The sequence below is a fragment of the Sprattus sprattus genome (assembly GCF_963457725.1).
Source record: "Sprattus sprattus genome assembly, chromosome: 3".
Lineage (NCBI taxonomy): Eukaryota > Metazoa > Chordata > Actinopteri > Clupeiformes > Clupeidae > Sprattus > Sprattus sprattus.
The window spans coordinates 30,163,010-30,187,361 of record NC_137922.1 but is presented as its reverse complement, the minus strand read 5'-3'; the positions used below and the strand labels follow the sequence as shown (position 1 = coordinate 30,187,361).

Here is a 24,352-nt window from a genome sequence, read left to right as displayed (position 1 = left end):
ACAGATGATAAAAAAGATGAATAGCTTCTAACCCGATCTTTTCTGCTTTTAGCATGTACAAAGGAAGTGGAATCAGTGTGCAAAGTATCTTCAGAAGAACACCTGCAACCCTTCAAAGACAACATGGAGGACTTCCTACAGAAAGGTGAAAGATTTGTGTCTAGGCACCTGCCATGGCCACCTCACTCTTCCAGCAGAGCAATATTATGTGACAATGAGAGAAAGAATGTGTAGCTTTGGTGCTCTGTGGCCTAGCTTAACCTCAATAGCATCCTATTAGATTTGATGTTGAACAGTAACAGTGTATTGGAGGAGTCGACAAGTAGACTGTTGAACACCATTTCACAGTTTTCACAGGTGAGGACGATACATTTTAACACTTCTGCTCTGGGCTCAGCTTGTGTAGGAGCTATATTCTTGAGGCCTAAGGGGGTGTTCTGTATTTTTTATTCTTTAAGGCCAATGCATCTGACCCACGTCTGACAGCAGAGTTTAGTTCTTTTCAATGGCTCCATTTCTTGAGCATCAGTTGATGATTCTTGAGTTATCAGTCTGTTCTCTCTCATTTTGGTTCCTTCACCATGTGGGAAAGTTGATGATTATGATGATGATGATGATGATAATGCTAACAGGTCCTAATACAAATTAAAGATTTCAAGTAAGAGGGGTCCTGGCAAGAGGTGTTTGGCCAATCTGGTTAAAAGGATTTAGTTATGTAAAGTAATAGCCAATTAAACATGAGATGCTAAAGCATAATGCAAATGAAGAATACAGGTCATGAAAATTGTAAAAAGCTATACAAACATACTAAAGTCTATAGATTTTGCATTTGCTTAGAAAGAGAGTTGTGTATAGCATGTACACATGTTATGGTAATGAAACAAGATGTAAACCTCATGTAAATAGCCATGTTTTTGGTTTTTTTCTCTCTTGCAGCAAAACTTGAGCTGGAGGCTGAAGAGACGCAGCTGGGAGAAACCCACGGAATGTAAGACATGTTTAAAGAATGTTGAAACATATGAACAGGACTGAAGGGATACATTTACTTACATGTGTGAAGTCATGTATGACATTTATGAGTGTACTCTATGGATGAAAAGAAAGCAAAGACAGTTATTTTAGAGGAATGAGTGATGTTTAAAATTCAAGTATTTATGGGTTTGTTAAAGCACTGTTAATGGCACTTAAATAGGACTTAAATAAATACAATTCCATAATTTGCTTACTTGCTTAATCTTCCCAACACACATGTGTAATTCAGAAGGGAACGTATACAATACACTCTAACTCTTAATCAAGATAAGGTGTATCAGGACCTTTTTTTATTAATTACTCTTTGCACTTGAAAATAATTTAATTTTTAGATCACTGAAAAATAACTAAATAACTAACTTTGAGATGATGTACTTTTTATTCTTTTTCAGATTCTTAGATTTAACAGTGTACTTCTCTGTGAAGGCTAAATCAGGGGAGAAGGAGGTATCACCCAACGCATTTTTCTCAGTTTGGCACGAGTTCTCCACTGACTTTAAGGATCGTTGGAAGAAGGAGAGCAGAGTAATGCTTCAGGAAAGGCAAGTCTTCCTCGTAACTGTTTGTTTCATTCGTGGGTATGCTGTTATATTTTTATGTCTGTCTTCTGGGGTTCCATTTCTTAAATAAAGTGTTTTTATATTCATTCTTATGGTCATAGAAGTCACAGGGCCCTGTTTGAACAAGGCAAGTTGTGGAGCACATGATTAAGCACAGTATCTGAAGGGCAGGAGGAGAATTCTCATTTTCTTTCATGCATGCTAAAGCACTACATCTGTTTGTGCTCACAATTGAAATCCATCAAATATGGCCACCCCGTTCACTGTTTTCACTGTCGTAGCCCATAGACACAAACGTAGACACCACATTGCCCGCTGAAGGGCAAAACTGGCCAGTTATTTCAGGCTATAAAGCACTCAAACTTGGACATTTCTCAACCGCTGGCCATTTTAGGGTTTACAATCTACGTTTAAAAATTGGTTTGCTCACCAGTACTTACATGCGTGTCAATTTTATGAGATATTTATGTTGTGTGCGATAATAACCATGATAATGTGTGCCTTCAGGGGGAATATTTAGATCCACTCATTGACTGAACTGTTCTCAGTAAAGCCTACTTTGCTGTAGCATATAAGCAGTCTAAAAATGGATGCCATTTCCTTTGATCAGTTCTCAGTGTTAGCTCTTATTTATTAGGCATTCATGCAGTGTGACTGGCCCTGTTTCGTGATGCACAACAAAAGTCAGATAATACTTACTCAAGTGTAGCAAGGTTGTCAGGTGAACATATGGAATGACGTATCTGTTGTGCCGTTAATTAAAGTGGCTCTTACATAAGGCAGAATGGATTTGGGTAGCAGAAGATAATGTACCTTCAAGGTGGTAATGTGCCCACTACTTTCTATATTTGCACATCTATGAAGTAAACTGACCTTCTTAAGACCACGTCCCAATGGGAAATTCAACCAAGCCTTATGCCTTCATGCAGTGCAGCAGCGCACTTTTGGAATCTGGACTGATATTAGCATTTAAAAGCAATTGACCTACTTTTGGAGGTGTATTATGTAACCACGTGGTAATGTGACTAAATGCTCTTGGACATGCACAGTCATAGCAGCTTATAAGGGATGGCAGTATGACCCCATGTAATGTGATATGCCCCAGCAACCGAACCCTGCTGACTGTGTGTCCACATGTAGAGCTTGGCTTTGAGACTGAAACTGTTGATAAGCTCTTTGATATAATTTGTAGGGGGCAAGTCAATCTATCTTATAAAATACAGTGCATTCAGAAAGTGTTCAGACCCCTTTACTTTTTAAAATTTTGTTAGTCATTTCAATTAAGAGAGAGGCTTCCATCTGGCCACTCGCCACAAAGCCCAGATCGGTTGCAGTGTTGTCCCTCTGGAAGTTTCTCCCATGCACACACTACCAAGGCCCTTCTCCCCTGATTGACCACCGTGTTCTGGGTCACCTCTCTTACCAAGGCCCTTCTCCCCTGATTGACCACCGTGTTCTGGGTCACCTCTCTTACCAAAGTCCTTCTCCCCTGACTGCTCAGCTTGGCCACGCCGCAGCTCTAGGGAGAGTCCTGATTGTTCCAAACTTCTGATATACACTATGCTCTTGGGAACCTTCAGTTATTCACTATGCTCTTGGGAACCTTCAGTTATTCACTATGCTCTTGGGAACCTTCAGTTATTCACTATGCTCTTGGGAACCTTCAGTTATTCACTATGCTCTTGGGAACCTTCAGTTATTCACTATGCTCTTGGGAACCTTCAGTTATTCACTATGCTCTTGGGAACCTTCAGTTATACACTATGCTCTTGGGAACCTTCAGTTATTCACTATGCTCTTGGGAACCTTCAGTTCCTTATCGCAGAAACTGCGATATAATAAACGGGACTTGACCTAGTGTCATGGACTTGTTCGAAAAACGTATTCATTCACGCTGCTAGGCAGGGAGAAGTGCGCCGGGCTCTGGCCCCGCCCCCACCGGAGCCTATAAAACCCCCGGCGCGCTTCTCCATCTTCCTTTTTCAAAACCTTCAGTTATTCACTATGCTCTTGGGAACCTTCAGTTATACACTATGCTCTTGGGAACCTTCTGATATACACTATGCTCTTGGGAACCTTCAGTTATACACTATGCTCTTGGGAACCTTCTGATATACACTATGCTCTTGGGAACCTTCAGTTATTCACTATGCTCTTGGGAACCTTCGATGCAGCAGAAAAGTTTTTGTAGCCTCCCCCAGATCTGTGCCTTGACATAATCCTGTCTGAGCTCTGTAGGCAGTTCCTTCAACCTCATGACTTGGTTGTCACTCTGATATGCATTTTCACTGTGCACTGTGAGACCTTGTATAGACAGCTATGTGGCTTTCCAAATCACATCCAATAGAGAAGTTGGAGCAAAGGGTGTGAATACTTATGGCAATGTCAATTTTAGTTTTTCCTTTTTAATACATTTGAACTTGTGATGATATTAGCGTAAAGCTGAAACATTACAAAATGTGGAAAAGTGAAGAGGTCTGAATACTTTCTGAATGCACTGTATAAAACAGTGTGTGTGTGTGTGTGTGTGTGTGTGTGTGTGTGTGTGTGTCTGTCTGTCTGTCTGTCTGTAAAAAGAACTGCCTGCTGTGTGCTGCTTATGCCAGTCTTTAAATGTGTTTGCCTGAAAATGCACCATGTGTTTAAAATTAGATTTTATCTGCCAAATTGGAAGTCATTTATTGTGGGGATGGCTGGTTAAATGACCCAAATCATTTTGTAACCCAGGTAATAAAATGAATATTTAAATGTTACCTTTAGCTTCCAGTGGTTCGATGCGGGTGTCTGATAAGACTCTGCGTCAACAAATATATATTATCTGTGTAATTTGGAGTCTTCACTGGACCAGAGCTATCTTTTGCAGATCTGTCTCAAGATGTACCCTTCATATCATATTTCTCAAACCTTGTGCATGACTCCTACAACTGATAATATATATTTCCTACAACCTACTCCTGTGACCACCTCAACTGAGCCAGAGATTTTACATAAATATTTCTTTAAACCATCAAGTGCATAACCTGGTGAAGTGATGGCAGGAAGAAGCCGTTTTTCTCTTAATTTTAAACATTTGTGAAACAATGTGTCTTGAGGATCGAAGGGTGATTTTTCTTTTGCTTGTGGCATGTTTACTCATTTCTCTGAAGTTTACAGAGTGGAAGACGAAAGCGGATGGAGGCATGTTTCATTATGGATTCAGAACATTAGCTAAAGACACACGCCACTTCTGCTATCCAGATGCTGTTTTTTGTCTCAAATAGTTCACCACTGCTCCACCAACTATAACCTACAGGTGTATTAGGTTTTTATGTTGTCAAAAAATGAAAACGCAATAAGACACTACTGATGTGTTAAATGAAATGGTTAACTGATCACCTAGAGGTGTAGAATGCACATTCATGTTGTTTATGCATTACATCAGGATTACATTTTGTGGGTCTAGTTGCTGGTAAAAGCTACTTACTCCACCTTTAAACCATCACAGGCTTTCCTTGCTGTCTTTTCTTATTGTCCCGTTCTTTTATTTAGTTTGTGGAAGTTCAAGAGTAGAGAAAAGCTGTAAAGTTGTCTCTCTGATACACTTGCATGGAGCATTGGAGAAATCAATGTCTGACGTAGATACTGACTGAACAAAATGTGAGGAAAGCAACAAGCAGCGACCTTTCCTCTCTGCTTTCTTCCTCCACCATCTGTCCATTACAAACTGAAATGGCTCTTTATGGCTGTCAAATTTAACATGTTCATTTTTTTCAAAATTGAAATATTTAACACATTACAAAAAAACTTAATTAACACCGCTACCTGGGTTTTCTTACTATTTCTGTTTGTGCATATGTAATGGTTAAAATAGCTGGGGGCATCTCACTCTGACACGGAGCTTAGTTAAATTCACAAACTTGCAAGTTTATTGAGCACTTAAATTAACTTAAACAACCAAACATTCTTACTACCGACCGGCTGACCTAGTCGCAAGCTTTCTCCAAAGTATCTACCTCCCCAAAAGTATGTCTCCATTCTTCTTCCATTTGAAAAAAAAGTACTTATAAACTTTATGTGCTACACATATAACAAACATGTCTTTCAAGCTGATGGCCTTTATGGTTTTATTGTAGATCTGTGGTTCACAGGAGAGAATGTGTGTTCGAAGTTTTTTTTGAATATTCATTTTGTGGCCACTGCATTGTTATTGGTTAAGAATTGTCCTATTCAGATATGTGTTCCTTCTTGCACTGAGGTTCTTACCCTAACCCTATTCAGATATATGTTCCTTCTTACACTGAGGTTCTTACCCTAACCCTATTCAGATATATGTTCCTTCTTACACTGAGGTTCTTACCCTAACCCTATTCAGATATATGTTCCTTCTTACACTGAGGTTCTTACCCTAACCCTATTCAGATATATGTTCCTTCTTACACTGAGGTTCTTACCCTAACCCTATTCAGATATATGTTCCTTCTTACACTGATGTTCTTACCCTGACCCTATTCAGATATGTGTTCCTTCTTGCACTGAGGTTCTTACCCTAACCCTATTCAGATATATGTTCCTTCTTACACTGAGGTTCTTACCCTAACGCTATTCAGATATGTGTTCCTTCTTGCACTGAGGTTTTTCTTGCAACTCTTTCCTCCAGAGTGAAAGCTGCAGAGGAACACTTCAAGCAAGTCAAGGAGAAGGCCAGCTATAGTGTCAAACCCAAACATGCTTCTGGAATTGTAAGTCTTGTTTTCCCTAAATAAAATGTAAGATGCCGGTTAATCTAAATGGTATACTAGCTTATTTTAAGATATTCTTTTTGTTCTGTTTTTCTCTCCAGAAAGCCAAACTTGGAATTGGGAAGACTTGATTGATTTAAGAAAAAAAGGGAAAATGATAAACCCAAAAACAGTGAGTATGGACTATAAACCCACTGCTGTTCAACCTGCTTCATCAGAGGAATATTGTGTCTGATTTACCGATGTCACGCCTTGTTGTGTGGAATGCAACAACACCTAGCCACATTTCAAGCTCACAAAAGAACACAGAAACTACATCTATCATTAAAACCCACTCACACAAAAACACTTCCAGAGCAGAAACCACATCTATCATTGAAACCCACCACAAAGACAGTATGTGCTCTGAAATCGTCCTTGTGTGTCATCCCAAATATGTTGTGTATATTTTGCAATCCTTGTTAAAGCAATATTATTATTGTAAGTGTGTGTGTGTGTGTGTGTGTGTGTGTGTGTGTGTGTGTGTGTGCGTCCTTATGTGAGAGGTGGGGGACTGACAGAGGAAGAGAGAAAGAGAACGTGAAATTCCAGTTTTTACTGACATTCATAGACTATGATGGGATATTGTCCAGTGGAGCCTTGTTTCGGTCCCCAGGTTTTTAATGGAAAAGTGAATGATTAAATTATGAATGATTACATGATTAAATGCCCTTGTCTGATTAAAGAATGCACCACACCTACCAGACTTAAGTCATTGTATCCCTCATGCATATTGAATCTTAGTTAATGAAGGGGAAAGCACATTTAAGTTATTATTATCTCCACTGGTCCTCTCTGGTATGTAGTCCTCTGCTGACAGAGGCTTTGAAATGCTGGGGACATTCAGGTCAAATGCTTTACAGTATGGAAATGTGGAATGCTTATCATATCCTTTTCAAAAATGGTGTCAATTGATCTTAGCACTCTTTTATCAACCAAGAGTTTTTAGTTGTACTGAAGACATGTCCTACTTGAAAGTGCTCATTTGAGCAAGTATGCTGCATTATGTTTAATTTGGCAAAATTAATTTTCATTGACCATGCTTGACGTTTTGCCTAAGATGTATGTAAAAAAAGGCATTATGATCTAATGTAAAGTAGAACATTCTGTGTAAAACACTTGTAGTACTTACTTTGTACTTCCAGCATGTCAGTTTTGCGTTACAATTGTCAATCGATGAATAATCCAAAAGTTCAGAGTTTATTCCATGTGCAATAAATGTCTGTATATTTTTTGTTTTAAAAACAATATAATATATGTAAAATAAAAGGATAAATAAAGTCAACATTTTATTCTGACTCCTGTGATTGTACCTCACTTGGAAGTCACAATAGCTATCACAGTTTATGGATATTTTAAGATCTTTTTAAACACAGGCATGTGAATGAAATCAGATGTATTTAGGAAAGGTTTTCACTAGGAGCAGGTGGAAGGTACTGACCCACGGGATGCAATGTGTTGTTTTCCTGTCTGAGTGTCCGCGGTGTTAACTGACATAACATATGTGAAGTAAGAGCTTCATGTTAACTGCTGCACATAATACTGTGTTTATCGTAAAAGAAGGAGTCCTCCATTTTTGCTGTGTCTAAACAGAGATGTTTTTTTTTTTTTTGTGTATCATACTAATGATACTAAATAGCACAAGCCAAATCCCCCTCACCGCTGACTTGACTTGCTTAGGCTGATGGAGATACATCGGCACTGTTTGACCCGCTGGATCTTGCGATGACGGAAGGTTGGCTGCAGTTCTGGGCAGTCCAGTTGTACTGTGAGCATAGTGAACTTCTGTGGCTGGCAGAAAGCACAGCTCTGGAAGGATTCCTGGTCCCTGATATGCCGTGGGATGTAGAAAGAGTTGCACTGGCCGTAGCAGAAGCGATTGATGACCGTGCGGCTCAAACAGCCCACCTCACTCACAGTCTGCCGCAGAGACTGAGTCTTACACCAGTCACTCTTCAGGTACCGGCGCTCCGTCACAACCAGTGCTGCCCGGCTCGAGGCCAGAATGTCCTGTTTGTTGCGATGCGCCTGACGGCTAGAAGTGTTGCCATGAGTCTTGTAGAGTGAGGGGATGAAGCCGTGTGGGTGGTGTGTGCGTGCACCAGCGGCTGACAAGCCAAGAACCACCACCAATAGAACCATACAGTTCATCCTGTCCTTCTGTGAATCAAATGGAAAACATCAGACATTTCACAGAGAGAAGGTGCATTGGGATAAATACTTTTGTCACAAATGAAAAGGAATAACGGGGACACACTACATGAAGCGGGCAGATACACACACACACACACACACACACACACACACACACACACCAAAATGTCATAATTTCCCCACACCATTGGCTTCAAAGTGCAGGAGTTAGTAGATCTTAATGTGACTAATGGGAGCACTGGGACAAAAATTATAGAAAAACTTAAATTGTAAACCATGTACTTGTGACCAGACAAATGTTCAGATGTGCTGATCCAAATAATGTAATGGGTATCAGCTTTGGGATTTGAAATGAGATGTGTCAACATTCCTTTGATGCATATCTATTAAATGTCACTACAATGTAAACCACAGAATGTGTTTTGATCTATACAATTAAAATCAAATTCATTTCCAAAGGAAAGGCATATGGCAATTGTTTCATTCATTTACCGAGCCATTCGGATTTCTCATTAGATGTCATTGTAAAGTTCTATTAGATGTTATTGTATAGTTGTATTAGTGGGCATTGTATAGTTCTAACTCTCATCTCTGTTGCTAGTATATTGCAGCAGTAGGATCATCTTCATCGATACAGGATAGTAATATTGTCAAATCGTTTTCATTTTCATCACACTGCATATAATTTGCATATTCAAGCAGACAGTAGCATGACCACTCCTAGTGAATTAGTAAATACATTCAAAGTTCAGCTTCATTTCTCATAGAATTCAGTACAAAGGATGCCCAGTTGATATAAAATACCCAGAATATAAAACACATTTTTTTCTCTCTCCCAAATCCTTTACCACACAAGCTAACAGTGCAAGGTGGAGCAGTCACCAGTTCAGTGAGAAAGAATTAATCGGATCATTAACCCTTTCCTATCCTCCCACTGCACCTTCAGAGACTGAGGGAGATCTCAGACCACATTACTGGAGTTAACACAAACTTCTAAACAAACTTACAAGCGTAAATTGTACATTTATTTTTAAATCATGTTTTTTTTCCCATATACTTTAACCTGAGTACGTTCATGCTCTAAACAGTCACACTGATCATTATACTTGAGTTGTCATTGTATTAGAGGTCAGAAGGAAAATTGCTGTTTATCCCTGAAAAGTCAGTCAATATTGGGAACAAAATGAAAAGAAATCAGAGTACTAACACAACACTCCAAGCAAAATGACAGTATAAATATCTCTTGTACACATGTTCATGTGTCCCTTAGAGTGGTGAAGGCACTGCACTCTATTATCAAAAGATAAGCTACTGAACGGCATTTTACCTGTGGTGAAGGTTGATCAGGCCAGGGTGTTTTGGATGAAGCTATTCCAGTAGAGGTTCGTAAATTATACGTGTTTGCGCTTTAGCAGCGTCTGATCCTCTGGTGCCATTGATCTGCTTCTTTAGTACTGGACTAGAGGAGGTGTGCCTTGATCTCCATCGCCCTTTAGCCCTTTAGTGTACGGCTCCCCCTGGTGGTTGCATGTGGACGTAATCAGATCCAGCTTTGGCTTTAACCACTTTCACACACACAACTCTCACTCTATTTGGAAATAGAAATGGAGGATAAACAAACTCCGGTTCCTCTGATTCTCATTAGATTTGGAGTACATCATCTCCAGACTTTCAATCAGCTTCTATTCTAATAACCTATTCTTAATGTGTAAAATCACTTTTTTTTCAAACTTGCCATAGGTTGTCTGAGTTGCACAAAGGTTGGTGTGCAGCACTTCCAAACCATGTCCACAAAATGGTGTCAAAGGAATTTTGATACATAAAATCATTTTGAAAATAAGATCCATTTAGGCTTGGTGCATGGGGCCATTATCTTCTAATGTTAATATCAAACATCGTCAAACTTGGCATAAGTAATTATCAAGACTTTGGAAGCATACCAAATGTCTTGAACTTCCGTTAACAGGGGGTTCTGTAACTGAGGAACCACTCAATCTACAAAATAAAACACTTTTAACTGACCACATTTGCTAACACTTCCAAAATACGAATTGTCCTCTTTCATGTGTTGAAATGATGGAATCATTCATACCTTGGCCATTTGGTGCAATGATCAACACTTGTGGCAATGTTAACTCATTTTAGTTACAGCTGCATCAATACAGATATACAGTTCAGTGGATCTTACCTATGGGTTACATCAGGCCCTTATCGGCCCATCCTCCCCTCCTTCTGTGACCTTCCAGCCCCACAGGAAACTGATTCTTAGTAGGAGGTCAAGAACCACTCAATCTACGAACAATTCTCCATGAACAAATCCTGCTCAAACGAGGTGCGATATTATGTTGTTCTCATGACATGCTATTAATGCTTTGGTGTAAATCTGGATAAAATTTTACTTGAATGTGAATGCAGATCTTCTACCCTAAAATACTACACCCTAGTGTACATGTGTCAAACTCAAGGCCCGCGGGCCTGATCAGGCCCGACAAGCCATTTAATCTGGCCCGCCAGCTCCTCAGCATGTTGCAAAAAGTTCCATTGATTTGAATAAGCAACGATGACATTTTATTTGGTCTGCCTAATTTTACCTCAGGATTAATAAAGTATCCATTTTTTTACCTATCAGAGCTTGTCTGCCGTGGCCGCTGGTATGTCGAATGCACCACAATTACTGCAAGTCCCACAATGCACTGTCCCCGCGTTGGTAGCATACGTCAATTTAGGGAGCTCTTGCCCCACTGTCCGGCCCTCGACTTACACCCATTTTTTTTATTTTGGCCCTCTGTGTATTTGAGTTTGACACCCCTGCCCTAGTGGCTTAGATTAAGAATTCCTACATGGACTGAAAAGTCTGCACTTTCTTTCACTCGAGTCCTTCCTTGCGGCACTTGATTAGGCTGATCAAATATTTTCGTTCCTGAACTGCTACTACAACATTTTGATTTGAAGCTTAGGCTGATGTGGAGAGAGAGGATGGGGATTTCACCTTGGGCCATACGACATGCTTTTCCATTCAAAATGTTTCAACCTAGCATATTCCGGCTTCCTCAAAGAAAAAACTGTAAAATGATCACAATGTAAACAAAAACATCTTTATTTTACAGATATATCCTCTCTGTTGTGCTCTTTGCTCCATCTTCACTTAGGCCCCAGCATCTCACTGGGCACCACCCACTTGTCAAACTCCTCCTCCGTCAGGTAGCCCAGCGCGACCGCCGTGGCCTTGAGAGTTGAGCCCTCTTTGTGAGCTGTCTTGGCAATTTTGGCAGCTTTGTCGTAACCTGTGGACAGAGTGCATGCCCACACATTATATCTCCAGTGACATTAAGGGACATATGGAAGGTTAAGTTTAATACAACACTGCTCTCTCTGAAGGGGCAACATACCGATGTGAGGGTTAAGTGCAGTCACGAGCATCAAGGATTCATTCATCAGCTTATTGATCCGCTCCGTGTTTGGTTCAATGCCCACCACACAGTTGTTTGTGAAAGAGACAGACGCGTCTCCCAGAAGCCTGGCAGAGTTGAGCATATTTTTGATCTAGGAGGGGGAAAACAGTGAAAAAGATTAATGACACTTTGTCTCAAGCTGAGACAAAGACCACACCTTATCAAAATCATCAAACTAATAAGGTAACAACAGGCCTTGTCTGCCAAGGATGTGTTTTGCAGAACTAAACCTTCATGTGGCATTTTCAAGAATGTAAACTTTTCTCTTTCTTAATAAGTCACACAATGCCTAAACAAGTCTTCATACCTGCCATTAAGTCTCCTTACTCAAGATTAATGGCAGCTACTGTTACGTAGCCTTATTACACGGCTCTTCTTAATGCTCACTTCACTTGAATGGGGCTTGCCAACGTTCTGCGGTCCGTTATTAACCGATAGCGGACCGTTGCTATGCAATAATGACCGCTGTCAAGGAAAGTGGCCTTTTTGCCACTGATTCACGTCTTTCGTAGCACTCCGCAAGTAGTCCGGTAACTTATCAATGGAGTTTCAGCGGACGGTTGAGCAGCTGTGTTCTGTTAAATGTTTGTTAAATGTTTGAAGTTCAACGTCTTTGACAAACTATTTCTCTGCTTTCTCTGCTTTTAAACACTAATGGTAACAAATACATTGTAAAAAAAACACACTGTGTGAAGTTATTTTTTCGTGTTGGCAAGTAGCCGTATAATAAGCGGGATAATGTATAGAACGCCGGTCATTGTCGGGAAAATAAGCCCCTTCAGGGTGAAGCAACACCCCTCCCTCCGCTTGCTGTTCGCCCTGTCGGGGCTTATTTTCCCGACAATGACCTGCGTTCTATACATTATCCCTTACATAGAGTATATCAAATTCACAAGTTTTCCTGAATATCAGTTTTTTAGAAGGATGGTTTGACAGTTTTGATTGCATCATGCAAGTTGCAATGTAAAATACACTGCGATATCTTGATAACACTGCTTATGGCTTTTTGTGTCGGTCAAACTGTGGGAAAATTTAGTTGGCAGAATTAAGAAAAACTTCCTCTGGTAGGATATGCCCCTGAATCCCCCCTACAGGGGATTGGTCATTTAATAGTTTCAATATTTGTATAAGATGCATATTGATGTCTGATGGACTTGGACCAAACAAGTGACACATTCCATTCCACAATTCCTGTCAATGGCACACTCACAAATTAATATATATATTTTTTTAAATATTATCATTGTTTGTTGTATAATGTGAAGCAACCTTGAGTGTCATGAAAGGCACTTTTAAATAACATGTATTATTATTATAATTGTTTACATTCAGGGATAGTCTGAAGTGGTAGCACTGCTTTGCACCTGAGAAACACAAACCGTGTAAATCCTCTGGTAGTGCCATACTAATACTAATATGACTTCATATTTACCATCATTGGTTTGAAGACATTGAGTTCAAAGTGTCCATTGCTGCCTCCAATAGTGACAGCCACATGGTTCCCCATCACCTGCGCTGCCACCATAGTCATGGCTTCACACTGAGTAGGGTTCACTTTACCTGGAGGAGAGAACCAGAATGATGAAGAAATTAAACATCATGACAAATTATTTCTTTACTGATCAGCAATTTAAAGCCCCATTATGTAGAGAGGAATATGTTTCATGGTTTGGTGAACCTACAGATTCTGGGTGTTATTAATGGACACCTGCACATGCATTTGTTAACAAACTGAAGGATTTGGACTTGGCTGTTAGCAGGTTCAAAATTCTTGTCAACAAATGCACGTGTTTGTATCGTCACAAATCAGGGTTTGCCCAAACATTCCACAGAGCTCAGAATGGTAGCAGACCAGGTTATCTGACCAAGGTGTAACCGATGTTTAGCCAGTCGACAACGTATATACCCAGGTCGTGGCCCATCAGATTGGACCTGGGTTGCAACCCGGAATTACATTACAGTCTGTGTATGCAGCTGTTTTTTATTTTTTAAGCTTTGTATGTTTCATAATCTGGACCTTAAATCCCATCATTAAAATAGTGTTCCGCTTCATTGCTCTGCTTATCCTTCTAATAGTAACCTTATGAGCACACTTTACACCCACAAAGCTGTTCTACATCCAATGCTTTGAATGCTGACACTAACCATTTGTATCCACTATTCATGTGGTATATTTCATGTATTAACCTTCATGTGGTATATTTCATGTATAAACCTTCATGTGGTATATTTCATGTAATCATGTGGTATATTTCATGTTTATAACACGGGTAGATGTAATTATGACACGGGTAGATGGAATCCACCTTTCTGAGAGTGAGTTCCGGGGTGTGCTATATTCAACGGTATAGTAACTGTACGACCTGTTTTCATCTACCTGAGCGTTCCAAATCAGTGCGCACTCAAAAGAAAATATCTAACAAAGATGGCGGCGTGTTGTGGCTAATGTAGTGGGGAATGTTTCATGTGAATTAAGCTATCTACACAACTTTTTATATGTCTAAATTCACTCGGTTAGTTGTTTCTGTGCTACACGAATGCTGCAGAGTATTGTAAGTCTTTACTGAAAGTCTCGAATATTATTTGTAGGTGACAACAAACGCTTAGACCAAAACCCCATTGAAACACACGTAGCTTTGGTGCTAGGCTTACAGACGTGAAGTTCGCAATGCTATTTGTCTGTTGCATAGCAACAGCCACACAAAGGGGGACTATTTTCTCTTGGCTACTGAAATGAGATACACAAGGTTTGGTGACTAGAACTTTTTTGTGCTGAAAGGCAGCTTAGTGTTTATAATTTAATTTTACTTAATATTTATAAAGTCGCTGGCAACCGTGTTATAAAAGCAATAAGGTACTCGAGTCAGTACGGCATCGTCAATAATGTACTTGTTCGAGGGTTTGCCGCTGCGCGTCGGGCCTAACAACTCCCTCGAACAAGTACATTATTGACGATACCGTACTGCCTCTCGAACCTTATTGCTTAAATAAACCTTCATGTGGTATACTTCATGTATAAACCTTCATGTGGTATATTTCATGCAATACCCCCCTAATCAACAAAACTGGGCTACAGACGGCGTATGTTGTACCGTGAAGGAGGGCCTTTACGGATCCCGAGTACAGCATACGGCGCGTGTTGCGACTGTCACCAGCCAATTGGGCACTGCTGTGTACCCTGCAACCCTAAAGCTTACGACTAATATCTCCATATGTACAATACCAAACAAAATGCTAAATGCCAGCATTACTAAACATATCTCCTCCCTTTCTCTCTCTCTCTCTCTCTCCTTTCATATCAAACTGCTTATGCCTATAATAACACTGATAAAATGGAATGCATCCACATGGACTCTTTCTGAGCTGGTGAGCACTGTAAGCAAGAAAAACCAAGTCCATCGTTTTTATTCCAGTGATTTTCAATCTACTTAAGCTTAAACTGAACCTACACTTAAAAAAAATAAACTGTAGGTTGCATAATCTTGCCATGTATATTGACATCCTTTATTTGAACCTTTACGCCTCGTTCACACACAGACAAAATTCGTCCCGCCCCTATTGGGAATGAATGGAGACGGTGATCGCCTGTTGAGCCCAGATTCGCCGCCACCTGACTTTAAAAGTTGACAAACCTTTAACTTTATGCAAATGTGTACCAGGCGGTAACCAATCAGCTCGGCGTGTGTCAGAATTGGAGCTCGGCGATGTGCAGAAGGGCGGTTGTAATCAAAAAAATCCAAAGAAAATGGCGGAGCCTCGGAGTCTGTTATTGGAAAATATTTGATGTGAATAAAGCTGAATAAAGGTGTTAACACGACTTTTATATGTCTACATCGACTCGGTTTGTTGTTTACATACTATACGAACACTGTCAGGGCAAACAGAATATTGTAGGTCTTAAATTAAGCTCTTAACCGTTATGTTAGCTTGCTGCTAACGCTTTGATTGAAGATGAATGTAGAAGCTAGCTGCTAAAATGCTATTAGCGCTGCAATGCAGCCGAACTTGCAACTTGACACTCATGACAGCCAAACTGATTTTGCTGACCACGACCCCCTAGGCGAAATACGCCTACGAAAATTCACCCCAGTGTGTACGCTACGTTAGGCTTCCTTCACCTGTACTTTTTCGAGGGCATTTGTGAAATGACACCACTAAACCACTCTATACTGCTCAATAATTGGTAGATACAAAATCAAGCTGTTTTCTGTGAAGAACTTCCAGACTTTCAGAAATGTTTATTAAAACATATCCTCTCACATGCCAGTCATTTTGCTTTCTACTACCTGCTTTCCTTATTCCGACTCTCTCCATATCCCTGTTGCCCTAGCTCCTACAGTGTAATGAATGGGCAGCTCAAAGTGCATTTCAGATGAGGCGTAGTCAGACAATGTAGTCAGTAAATGGACCCTTACCAGGCATGATGCTGCTGCCTGGCTCGTTCTCCGGCAGGATAAGTTCCCCCAGGCCAGAGCGTGGACCTGATCCCAGGAAGCGGATGTCATTGGCGATCTTCATCATGCTGACAGCCACAGTGTTCAGTGCTCCACTTAACTCCACCAGGGCATCGTGGGCAGCCAGAGCTTCAAATTTGTTTTCCGCCGTCACGAATGGCAGACCTGAGCGTTTAGAGATACACCAGAGATACTCCTTAGTTGGAGCACGGGTTAATTTGCTGTTTTCATTCAGATATTTTGACAGAAATATTCTACTGTATCTGTTCATGTCATTAGCCTTATAATGCAGTCTTGTATTCATCATGTAAACACTGAATACTACCCTCTAAATATATTGGGCTACATGTTTTGGGCTACATGTTTATCACAAACATTAGAATGGACAATGAATTTGAACACATTTGAATTACATAAAATAAATTATGAATTCAATTAATCAAATTATTAAATGCATTTAATGTTAGTAGTGAAAGATAAGGTGATCCACACAATGAAACAAAAGCCAATATTGTGTAGTGTAAAAAGAATACTAGCAGCAGTGTGGCAATGGGAAATGAAAAACTATTTCTAACAGTTATTATTATTATTTCTAGTTTCAAAGTTCTTCTAAAGCAACTGCTGGAGAGCAGCGCTTCATTAATGGCTGAGTCACAGGCTGTTGGTACTGGACTGTGCTGCAACTAGGGCTGCAACTAACGATTATTTTGGTAATCGATTAATCTATCGACCTTTTTTCGATTAATCGACTAATCTAACGATTATTTCCATAAATTTAAAAAATGATTAAAAATGTTGGAATTTGAATTTCAAATGTATTTGAGTAACAAGTTAATACAAATGTAATCATCATAATAAATATATGCTATAATATGCTTTTAAAAGTAAAGAGAAAGTCCAAATAAAGTTTTAAAAGTAAAGAGAAAGTGTAAATAAAGTTTTAAAAGGAACTCAAAATAGCAATCAAGCCTCTGCAAGTGCAAAATAACTGAGCTGCAGGTGACATTCAAATTCAACATATGAAAAAAAAATCCACAATCTTTTGTTTGAAGATTGCTAAGTGGAGGAGGTTAACTATTCAGAACAAACGAAAATACAGGCTACTCTGATAATTCACTGATTTACCACATTGCACTTAACATAACAGAAATAGCGTTAGCAAGCATCCTCCATGAGACGTTCTGTTTTCAAACATGTAAGAGTTAACCTTACAATAAGTTATAGATATATGTCTATGATAATTGCTGCTAGACGCTTACTGTTCTTATGCTCCCACAGCCCATTCTCTTTGAAATACTTAAGTAGTACTTCTTAAACTACTAATAATTGACCATCATTGAGAAAAATGACAACTTTTCTGTTAGCCATATCTGATATGCAGCAGCTCCTAAACCAAGCTTTGTTTATTATTTCCATGGTTACATGAGCCATCTCAGAATAATTCGGTTTTCGCAGCTATTTCGCACTTCCTATATGCAATTCCATATGTAAAGTACCGGTAGCTTTGTTAGCGTCTGCAAAAAAATAATTTTTTTTTTAATATTATATGACGCGTCGACGATACAAATCCGCGTCGACCATTTTTCACAATCGACGTCGTCGACTTCGTCGAATAATCGTTGCAGCTCTAGCTGCAACATACAACACAAAGTCATCACGTACCAAACAAATCAACCAGCTCAGACTGGTTTTAAAGACCAGACAGAAATAATACCACCACATGTAGTAGAATTCCAACATATACCACAAAGTATTACCGTTCGGTTGAGCCTAATTATCTCACAAACAATTATGATTCCCTAGTGCAGTCATGTACTCAAAGACTCTGATTTCTGTCAAGAGTATAAAAGTATCAGATTGAAGCATAATTATATAATCCAGACCCCATTAACACATCAAAACAATTGCAATCTGTAAATTCAGTTAATATACAACTAATGAGCAGCCATATTGTCCTGTGACGTGTCTTTGTTACCATTTCAATACACTATCCCAACCGTGTCACAATACTCCCCTCTCACCTGTAAGGGCTGATACTTTTTCTGCCACCTTCTCAGCGAATCCGATCCGGGTGTTTAGGCCAGTGCCAACTGCTGTCCCTCCAGCTGCCAACTCATACACTCTGGGCATGGCTGCCTTGACCCGCAGTATGCTGTATTTCACTTGCTGAACATAAGCACTAAACTCCTTATGACAGAGAAAAGAAACATGGATTTGTATTTTTCCACCACATTATCAGTGGTCAGGTAAAAGACATCTAGAAAAACTGACCAAATTAATCTATTCAGTTGTTGATTTAATAAATAACACATGATTCATTTGACTAAGATTGCCATTGCCAAGGCCAGCTAGGGATGCCTACAAGAGCCTTTAATTACTACAGCTGATGCTTTAAGGAAAAAAAGGGGACAACTGAAATTTTAAATCTGGATGGTAAAACTGACTTGAGAAGACTGGATATTGTGCATTTAATGCCAACAATTAAGACAATGACAAAGCTAAGAGGGTCACCATACAACGTTCTTTGTTATGCAGGTCATGCAGGAAGACAACAGAACATCCTGATTCATCGTGGTCTAAATGCACAACTGTTGGGCAGGGGAGGCTAAATAGCCTGTTAGCTTTGGATATTAAGTATAGCTAAGATTTGAAATGCCGTGGGTTTTCCATTCTAGCTATAATCCAAATATGTCATATGAAAGCTCCCATTATCTTCAGTTCATTTCAAATGAGCTGGTTATAGATCAGTTACTAAGCTACCAAACCATCAGATACCTCTATCTTAAAGGTCAGCTATGTAACAAACAGAAAACAATTGTTAATCAAACATTGTAAAGCAAGCAAAGGTATAAAAAATGTTTTTAAAGTTACTTTGGATTCTTCACAATAGCTTCCTATTCATTATTTTGTTAGCTTTTACACAGCCTTGATGTGAATTTGGTACATTTCTGACTAAGTCACATTGCTGAAACTAGTTCCAAAATTGAAATGGTGAATGGACTTCATTTCTATAGCGCTTCTCTCCTCAGAGTGCACTCAAAGCGCTTTACACATTGATGCCTCAGACAACTACCCGTTCACCCACCAATGGCAGAGGCTACTATCTAAGTTGCCAAACTGCACATCGGGAGCAGTTAGGGGTTCAGTGTTTTGCTCAAGGACACTTCGACACTTGGTGAGGCGGAGTCGCGATCAAACTCCAACCTTCTGATTACTAAACGACTCCTCTACCTCCTGAATAACTATCGCCATGTGACACTTATTGAAGACAGGCTCTTCCCAATTAGCTCCAATTACAAAAGCTCCTTTGCTGAAAATGGCCCAGTTCAAACTTGATGTATCTTTAAGGTCTACTGAACATGTTGGCATCAAATAAAATACAAATTTCACAAAGCAAATTCTGCAAAGTTTTGAGCTCCATCAAATGATTTCTGCTCCTTCCTTCCATTGACGTCCTCAGGTGAACAACATAACTCTTATAAGACACCAAACCACTGTTAAACCTGGCTCCCTCCATTCTGTTAGCCAAAATAAATAATGTATCCTCTAAATTAGATAACAACAACAAAGTCCTATACCATGACTGTACCACCACAGCATAGCATTAGCAATGCACACTGAATACTTTGTTTGTATTTGATTAGACATATTTAAATTCACATAATACATAATTGTTTTGTGAACATTTCCATTTAGTTTGTAACTAGAATAATACAGCTGAGTAAGGTTCTTAGGTTAGCCAAGAGGAGTGGAATCGTCTTATTTCAAGGCAAAAAGTAGACATATAATGGTATGAGATTAGGGTGGTCTGTACCTGTCCAAGGGAGAGAGGAACAGCATCCTGTGTGTGTGTGCGTCCAATCTTGATGATGTCTTTGAACGCTAAGGCCTTGGCAGCCAGGGCATCATGAAGCGTTTGAAGCCCAGGGATGAGAACCTCATGAACCTCCTTAGCTGCAGCAATGTGCATGGCCGTGGGAAATGTATCATTGGAGCTCTGGAAATCATATAAATATTCTCTCTTCACTGAACTCTGGTTTGCATGATTTACTCAGACATAGAACTTATCAGTTGAAAACCATACCTGGCTTTTGTTGACATGGTCATTGGGGTGGACAGGATCCTTACTGCCAAGCTTTCCTCCAAGAATCTCGATGGCTCTGTTGCTGATCACCTCATTGACGTTCATGTTAGTTTGAGTACCTGATCCTGTCTGCCACACCACTAGAGGGAAGTGGTCATCCAGTTTTCCAGCAGTTACCTAAACAGCAAAAATTCCATCATTACATAATAATACAGTATTCAGCAAGGACACAACAGCCCTGCTCCCCTTCCCCATTACTGACAGTCAGGGCTGGCTAGACAGTTTGGCAAATTCCTCCTCATAGTCATCTAGTTGTCTGTTCTTTGTCAGCTCTCAAATAAAACTCTGGTGCTCCTATACAGTCCTGACTTTAAATGGAAAACAAACAAAGGTGTCTTGGACCAAGCCATAGACTACACCAACCAACCCGTTGCTTCGGGAGGACGGAGAGGAATGGTTGTAATTTAACTGGCTGCAGAGCTCAAATATCAGTAACCTTTTACCGGGGTCAAAGACGGCATCTTTAAGAGTGTCATGTAACTTATCTTTCAGTACCTCATCAGCTGCTTTAACAATTGCTTCAGCAATCTTCGGATCCAAACCATAGTCTGTGTTAACCTCTGCGGCAGCTCTCTTCAGAATCCCAAAGGCTCTAATAACTTGAATCTAAAAACGAAATACATGGGCGTTTACATGGGCAACCGTTTGTTATAACATTCATTTTATTATAAGGGACATGTTTTATTTGAAAGCAACCAAGACTTACAGGCATTCTCTCCGTTACACCACCGATTTTGAAATTCATGGTAGATCTGACCGTCTGTGCACCATAGTACTTGTCACTTGGTACTTTCAGCTCTCCAAACGTGTCACGTTCAATTCTGTAGGATTCCGAACTTGCCTGGGCAAAATCAATGATGATTTTCAAACAAGACACATATCGACGTTGATGCACAACTTAACAACTGAACTTCACCTACCTTTACATCTAAATAAACGTTGTCAATAATATGAGTAGCAATGCATCAAGTCTAAATGATATTACGTTGGCTAGTTCTGTTACCATAATCATGGCAATGTATTCTTGGTGGCTAACGTTAGCTAAAACCAGGTCTGTTTTGACCTTGCCCCACAGCTGTTTTTAGAAGGTTCAACCGATTTTACCTATCGCTAGAGACATCGTTCTAAGTACCTTAAATGATATGCAACACATATACTGAAAATTATCATAATCAGGGGGCGATATAGTTCGAAATCCAGTAGAGAGATAGCTAGCCCCGCTGACTACTGTACATTAACACTGACTTGAGACAGTATTGTCGTTGGCTAGCTAGATAAGGTAGCTAAACATTGTATGGAAAGGTCATTACACGATTGCATACGCTAACGTTAACGGTATTTGTCAACGCACAAATAAATCTTACCATTCTTAAATAGATATTTATCACCCCAACCGCTGGGCCGCAGTGTTTGACAGCAACGCCGTTCTGCAAAGGCAGGACGTTGTTAAATCGCTGGAGGTTCCTCACTGAGCGATACATGGCGCTAGCACAGCAAACAAGAAAGCAGTGTCAGAAGGGCGGAACCAAAGAACACCAACAGAATGGCTCTGTGAGGGGGTGGAACGGTCTCTCTGAAACCGTATCCTCCAAAACACGTGTGGGGGAGAAGATCACGGTAACACCACAACACTTGCATATCCTAAGACCACTGATCTCAAAAAGAAACCTATAGAAAACAGAAAGTAATGACTTTCCGTGAAATTGCAGAAAATAAATGGTTTGAAATGTGTGTGAATGCGTGTGCGTGTTAAGTTTGAGGATATCCAAGATAGATTTATTGCATTATCAACTGCACAGGGTTGCTCCAGATGCATTGCCAGTACAGAAATACTGTATAGCAGGGGTTTTCAACTGGTTTTGTCCCGGGGACCACCATTCTGACTAGAAAGTAATTTGTGGCCCACTGATGTGCCTGCACACGCGTGGTCTTCGTTACCGCCGCCGCCACGGCCGCAACCCCTGCACAGATATTCTACCTATAACACAATATTTTCACTATATTCAAGAGTAATCTGGAAATGTGTTGAACTATCAAAGCAAATTCATAAAAACAAAAAATTCAATGGTCAACAAAGGCTCATGTCGCGGACCCCCTGCAATGCCGTCGCGGACCACCAAGGGGCCAAGGACCCCCTGTTGAAAACCCCTGCTGTATAGGAATAATGTGCCACTCTTTCAACAAAGGGAATGGTCAAATAGTTTTGCAAGCTAGATAAAGTGATGGTTTGTGATTGGCACATGCAAATGTTCTCTGTTTGAGAAGAATATATTATACCTGCTATATCCAAAATCCTCCCCTCTACATAATTATTCATTTATCGCCAGAGACAAACTGTCCGGGTGGAATATATAGCTGTATAGTTTTCGCAACTAAACTAGGGTCTCAAAACCCAGTAAGTATACACAGGTTGAAAGTCAGGCGAGCAAGAAAACTGGTTGCTGCTTTTGACGTATCGCTATTAAATCGCTATTGTTTATCGCGGTTGGGGTGACAAATAGTCTACAGTAGAAACACATCAGTAGTTCATGTGGCAGACGGGTTAAATAAACACATACACGCTTACACGCGACTTGAGTTAAAAAAAATAAGGGGTGGCTTTATGGCGGCTGTTTTTAGTGAATTTGGGAGTGAGCCATTCAATATGCTGTAAATCAGTTACACAGTTAAAAATAAGCAGCAATGAACGGGGTCCAAGCAATTGCAGACTTCAAGGACCCTTTATTGAAGAATGTATGTAGGCTACTGAAACATTCCTTTGAGAATTGAGATTTGGAAATCTGAAAGCTGAAGCCCCCCTGAAATGTTCTTCAGCCCCCCAAATCATTTGCCATTAGGCCCTATTGGCTTAAAAAAAAATATGAAACAATTGTATCTGACATGGACAACATGCTACATATGTGCGTGTGTTCTGGTTTGTATGTGTTCTCCCCCTTCAAATTACAATCCAATGCGACTAGGATCTTGAGGTGGTTGCTGTGCTGGCTTTCTCACTCTGCCAAGTAACCAAGGAGTTTAGTATGATGTAAGTACAGAATGTGAAAGAATGGACATCCCACCCAAATGGGCCCCCAAAAAAATTGCTGCACGCTACTAGGGCAAACATGCCACTCCCCTCAGGGCTAAGGCCGCCCTTTCTTTGAAAAATGCCCCTGATATTCACTGAATTGAATTGCGGTTTAGATATTTACAGTGCATGAAAGGCCCTGTATTGTTATTCCTGTGCTTCTTATAGGATACTTCTTCTTCTTCTTTTTCTTCTTCTTCTTCTTAGGCTACCGACTTTTTCACTTAAACGTAGAAACTTCGTTCAAACTTTGTTGCGTAGGGCTTGTAAAGGACACATATGCTATGTATTTTTCATTTTTCTGAACTTTATACTTTTTAAGATATTAAAGAAAAACTGATACAAATGTTCCCATTGACTTACATTGGGCCATTATGACATCATAATAGGGTCATTAAACTGGCTTGCACCTGTTTTTCACTATGTTATGAAAGCAGTATTTTTGAGAGCAAAAACTGACACCTGCGTCAAGCTTCCAAGGCTCCTCATCCCTCTGTCCCTCTCGATTCAACTGTTTCACTAGGAAAATGAAGAGACACCTTCCATACTCTACTTTTTTTCTCTCCATCTTTCTATCCCTTTCACTCTACTTTCTCTCACACTCCATTTCTCTGCTTCACTCCATTTTCTGTCCTTTCAATATTTTCCCTCTTTACTCTCTCTTTACTGTTTTTATCCAGAGCCACTCTTGATCACTCTTCTATCCTTTCTTCTGTCTTTCTCCCACTGTTC

General features: G+C 40.0%; 3 protein-coding genes across 3 annotated transcripts in view; 1 reads left to right on the top strand and 2 right to left on the bottom strand.

Annotated features, from left to right (window-relative positions):
• fmn2b (formin 2b) overlaps positions 1–6,441 on the top strand; it is a gene marked incomplete at both ends in the record, with an annotated part of 33,227 nt that extends 26,786 nt beyond the window's left edge. Inside the window, 5 exons of the mRNA XM_080834025.1 lie at positions 53–145; positions 937–988; positions 1,425–1,574; positions 6,229–6,310; positions 6,412–6,441. Coding sequence (XP_080690151.1) covers positions 53–145; positions 937–988; positions 1,425–1,574; positions 6,229–6,310; positions 6,412–6,441 — 407 coding nt within the window. The remainder of the gene's footprint in view (positions 1–52; positions 146–936; positions 989–1,424; positions 1,575–6,228; positions 6,311–6,411) is intronic.
• A 1,564-nt stretch (positions 6,442–8,005) lies between these two features.
• On the bottom strand, positions 8,006–8,538 carry grem2b (gremlin 2, DAN family BMP antagonist b; the record flags this gene model as incomplete). Its single annotated transcript, XM_080835853.1, is given in 2 exon segments — positions 8,006–8,505; positions 8,508–8,538. Coding segments are annotated over 2 exon segments (531 nt in total).
• A 3,046-nt stretch (positions 8,539–11,584) lies between these two features.
• Positions 11,585–22,077, bottom strand: fh (fumarate hydratase). Its single transcript, XM_080835752.1, has 10 exons — positions 21,918–22,077; positions 21,260–21,394; positions 21,049–21,159; positions 20,494–20,670; positions 20,224–20,406; positions 18,431–18,596; positions 16,371–16,574; positions 13,388–13,515; positions 11,893–12,046; positions 11,585–11,787 (listed from the first exon to the last, which is right to left on the bottom strand). The coding sequence occupies exons 1-10, from the start codon at positions 22,032–22,034 to the stop codon at positions 11,645–11,647; spliced, it is 1,518 nt and encodes a 505-aa protein (XP_080691878.1). The 5' UTR covers positions 22,035–22,077; the 3' UTR covers positions 11,585–11,644.
• Positions 22,078–24,352: the final 2,275 nt, after the last annotated feature.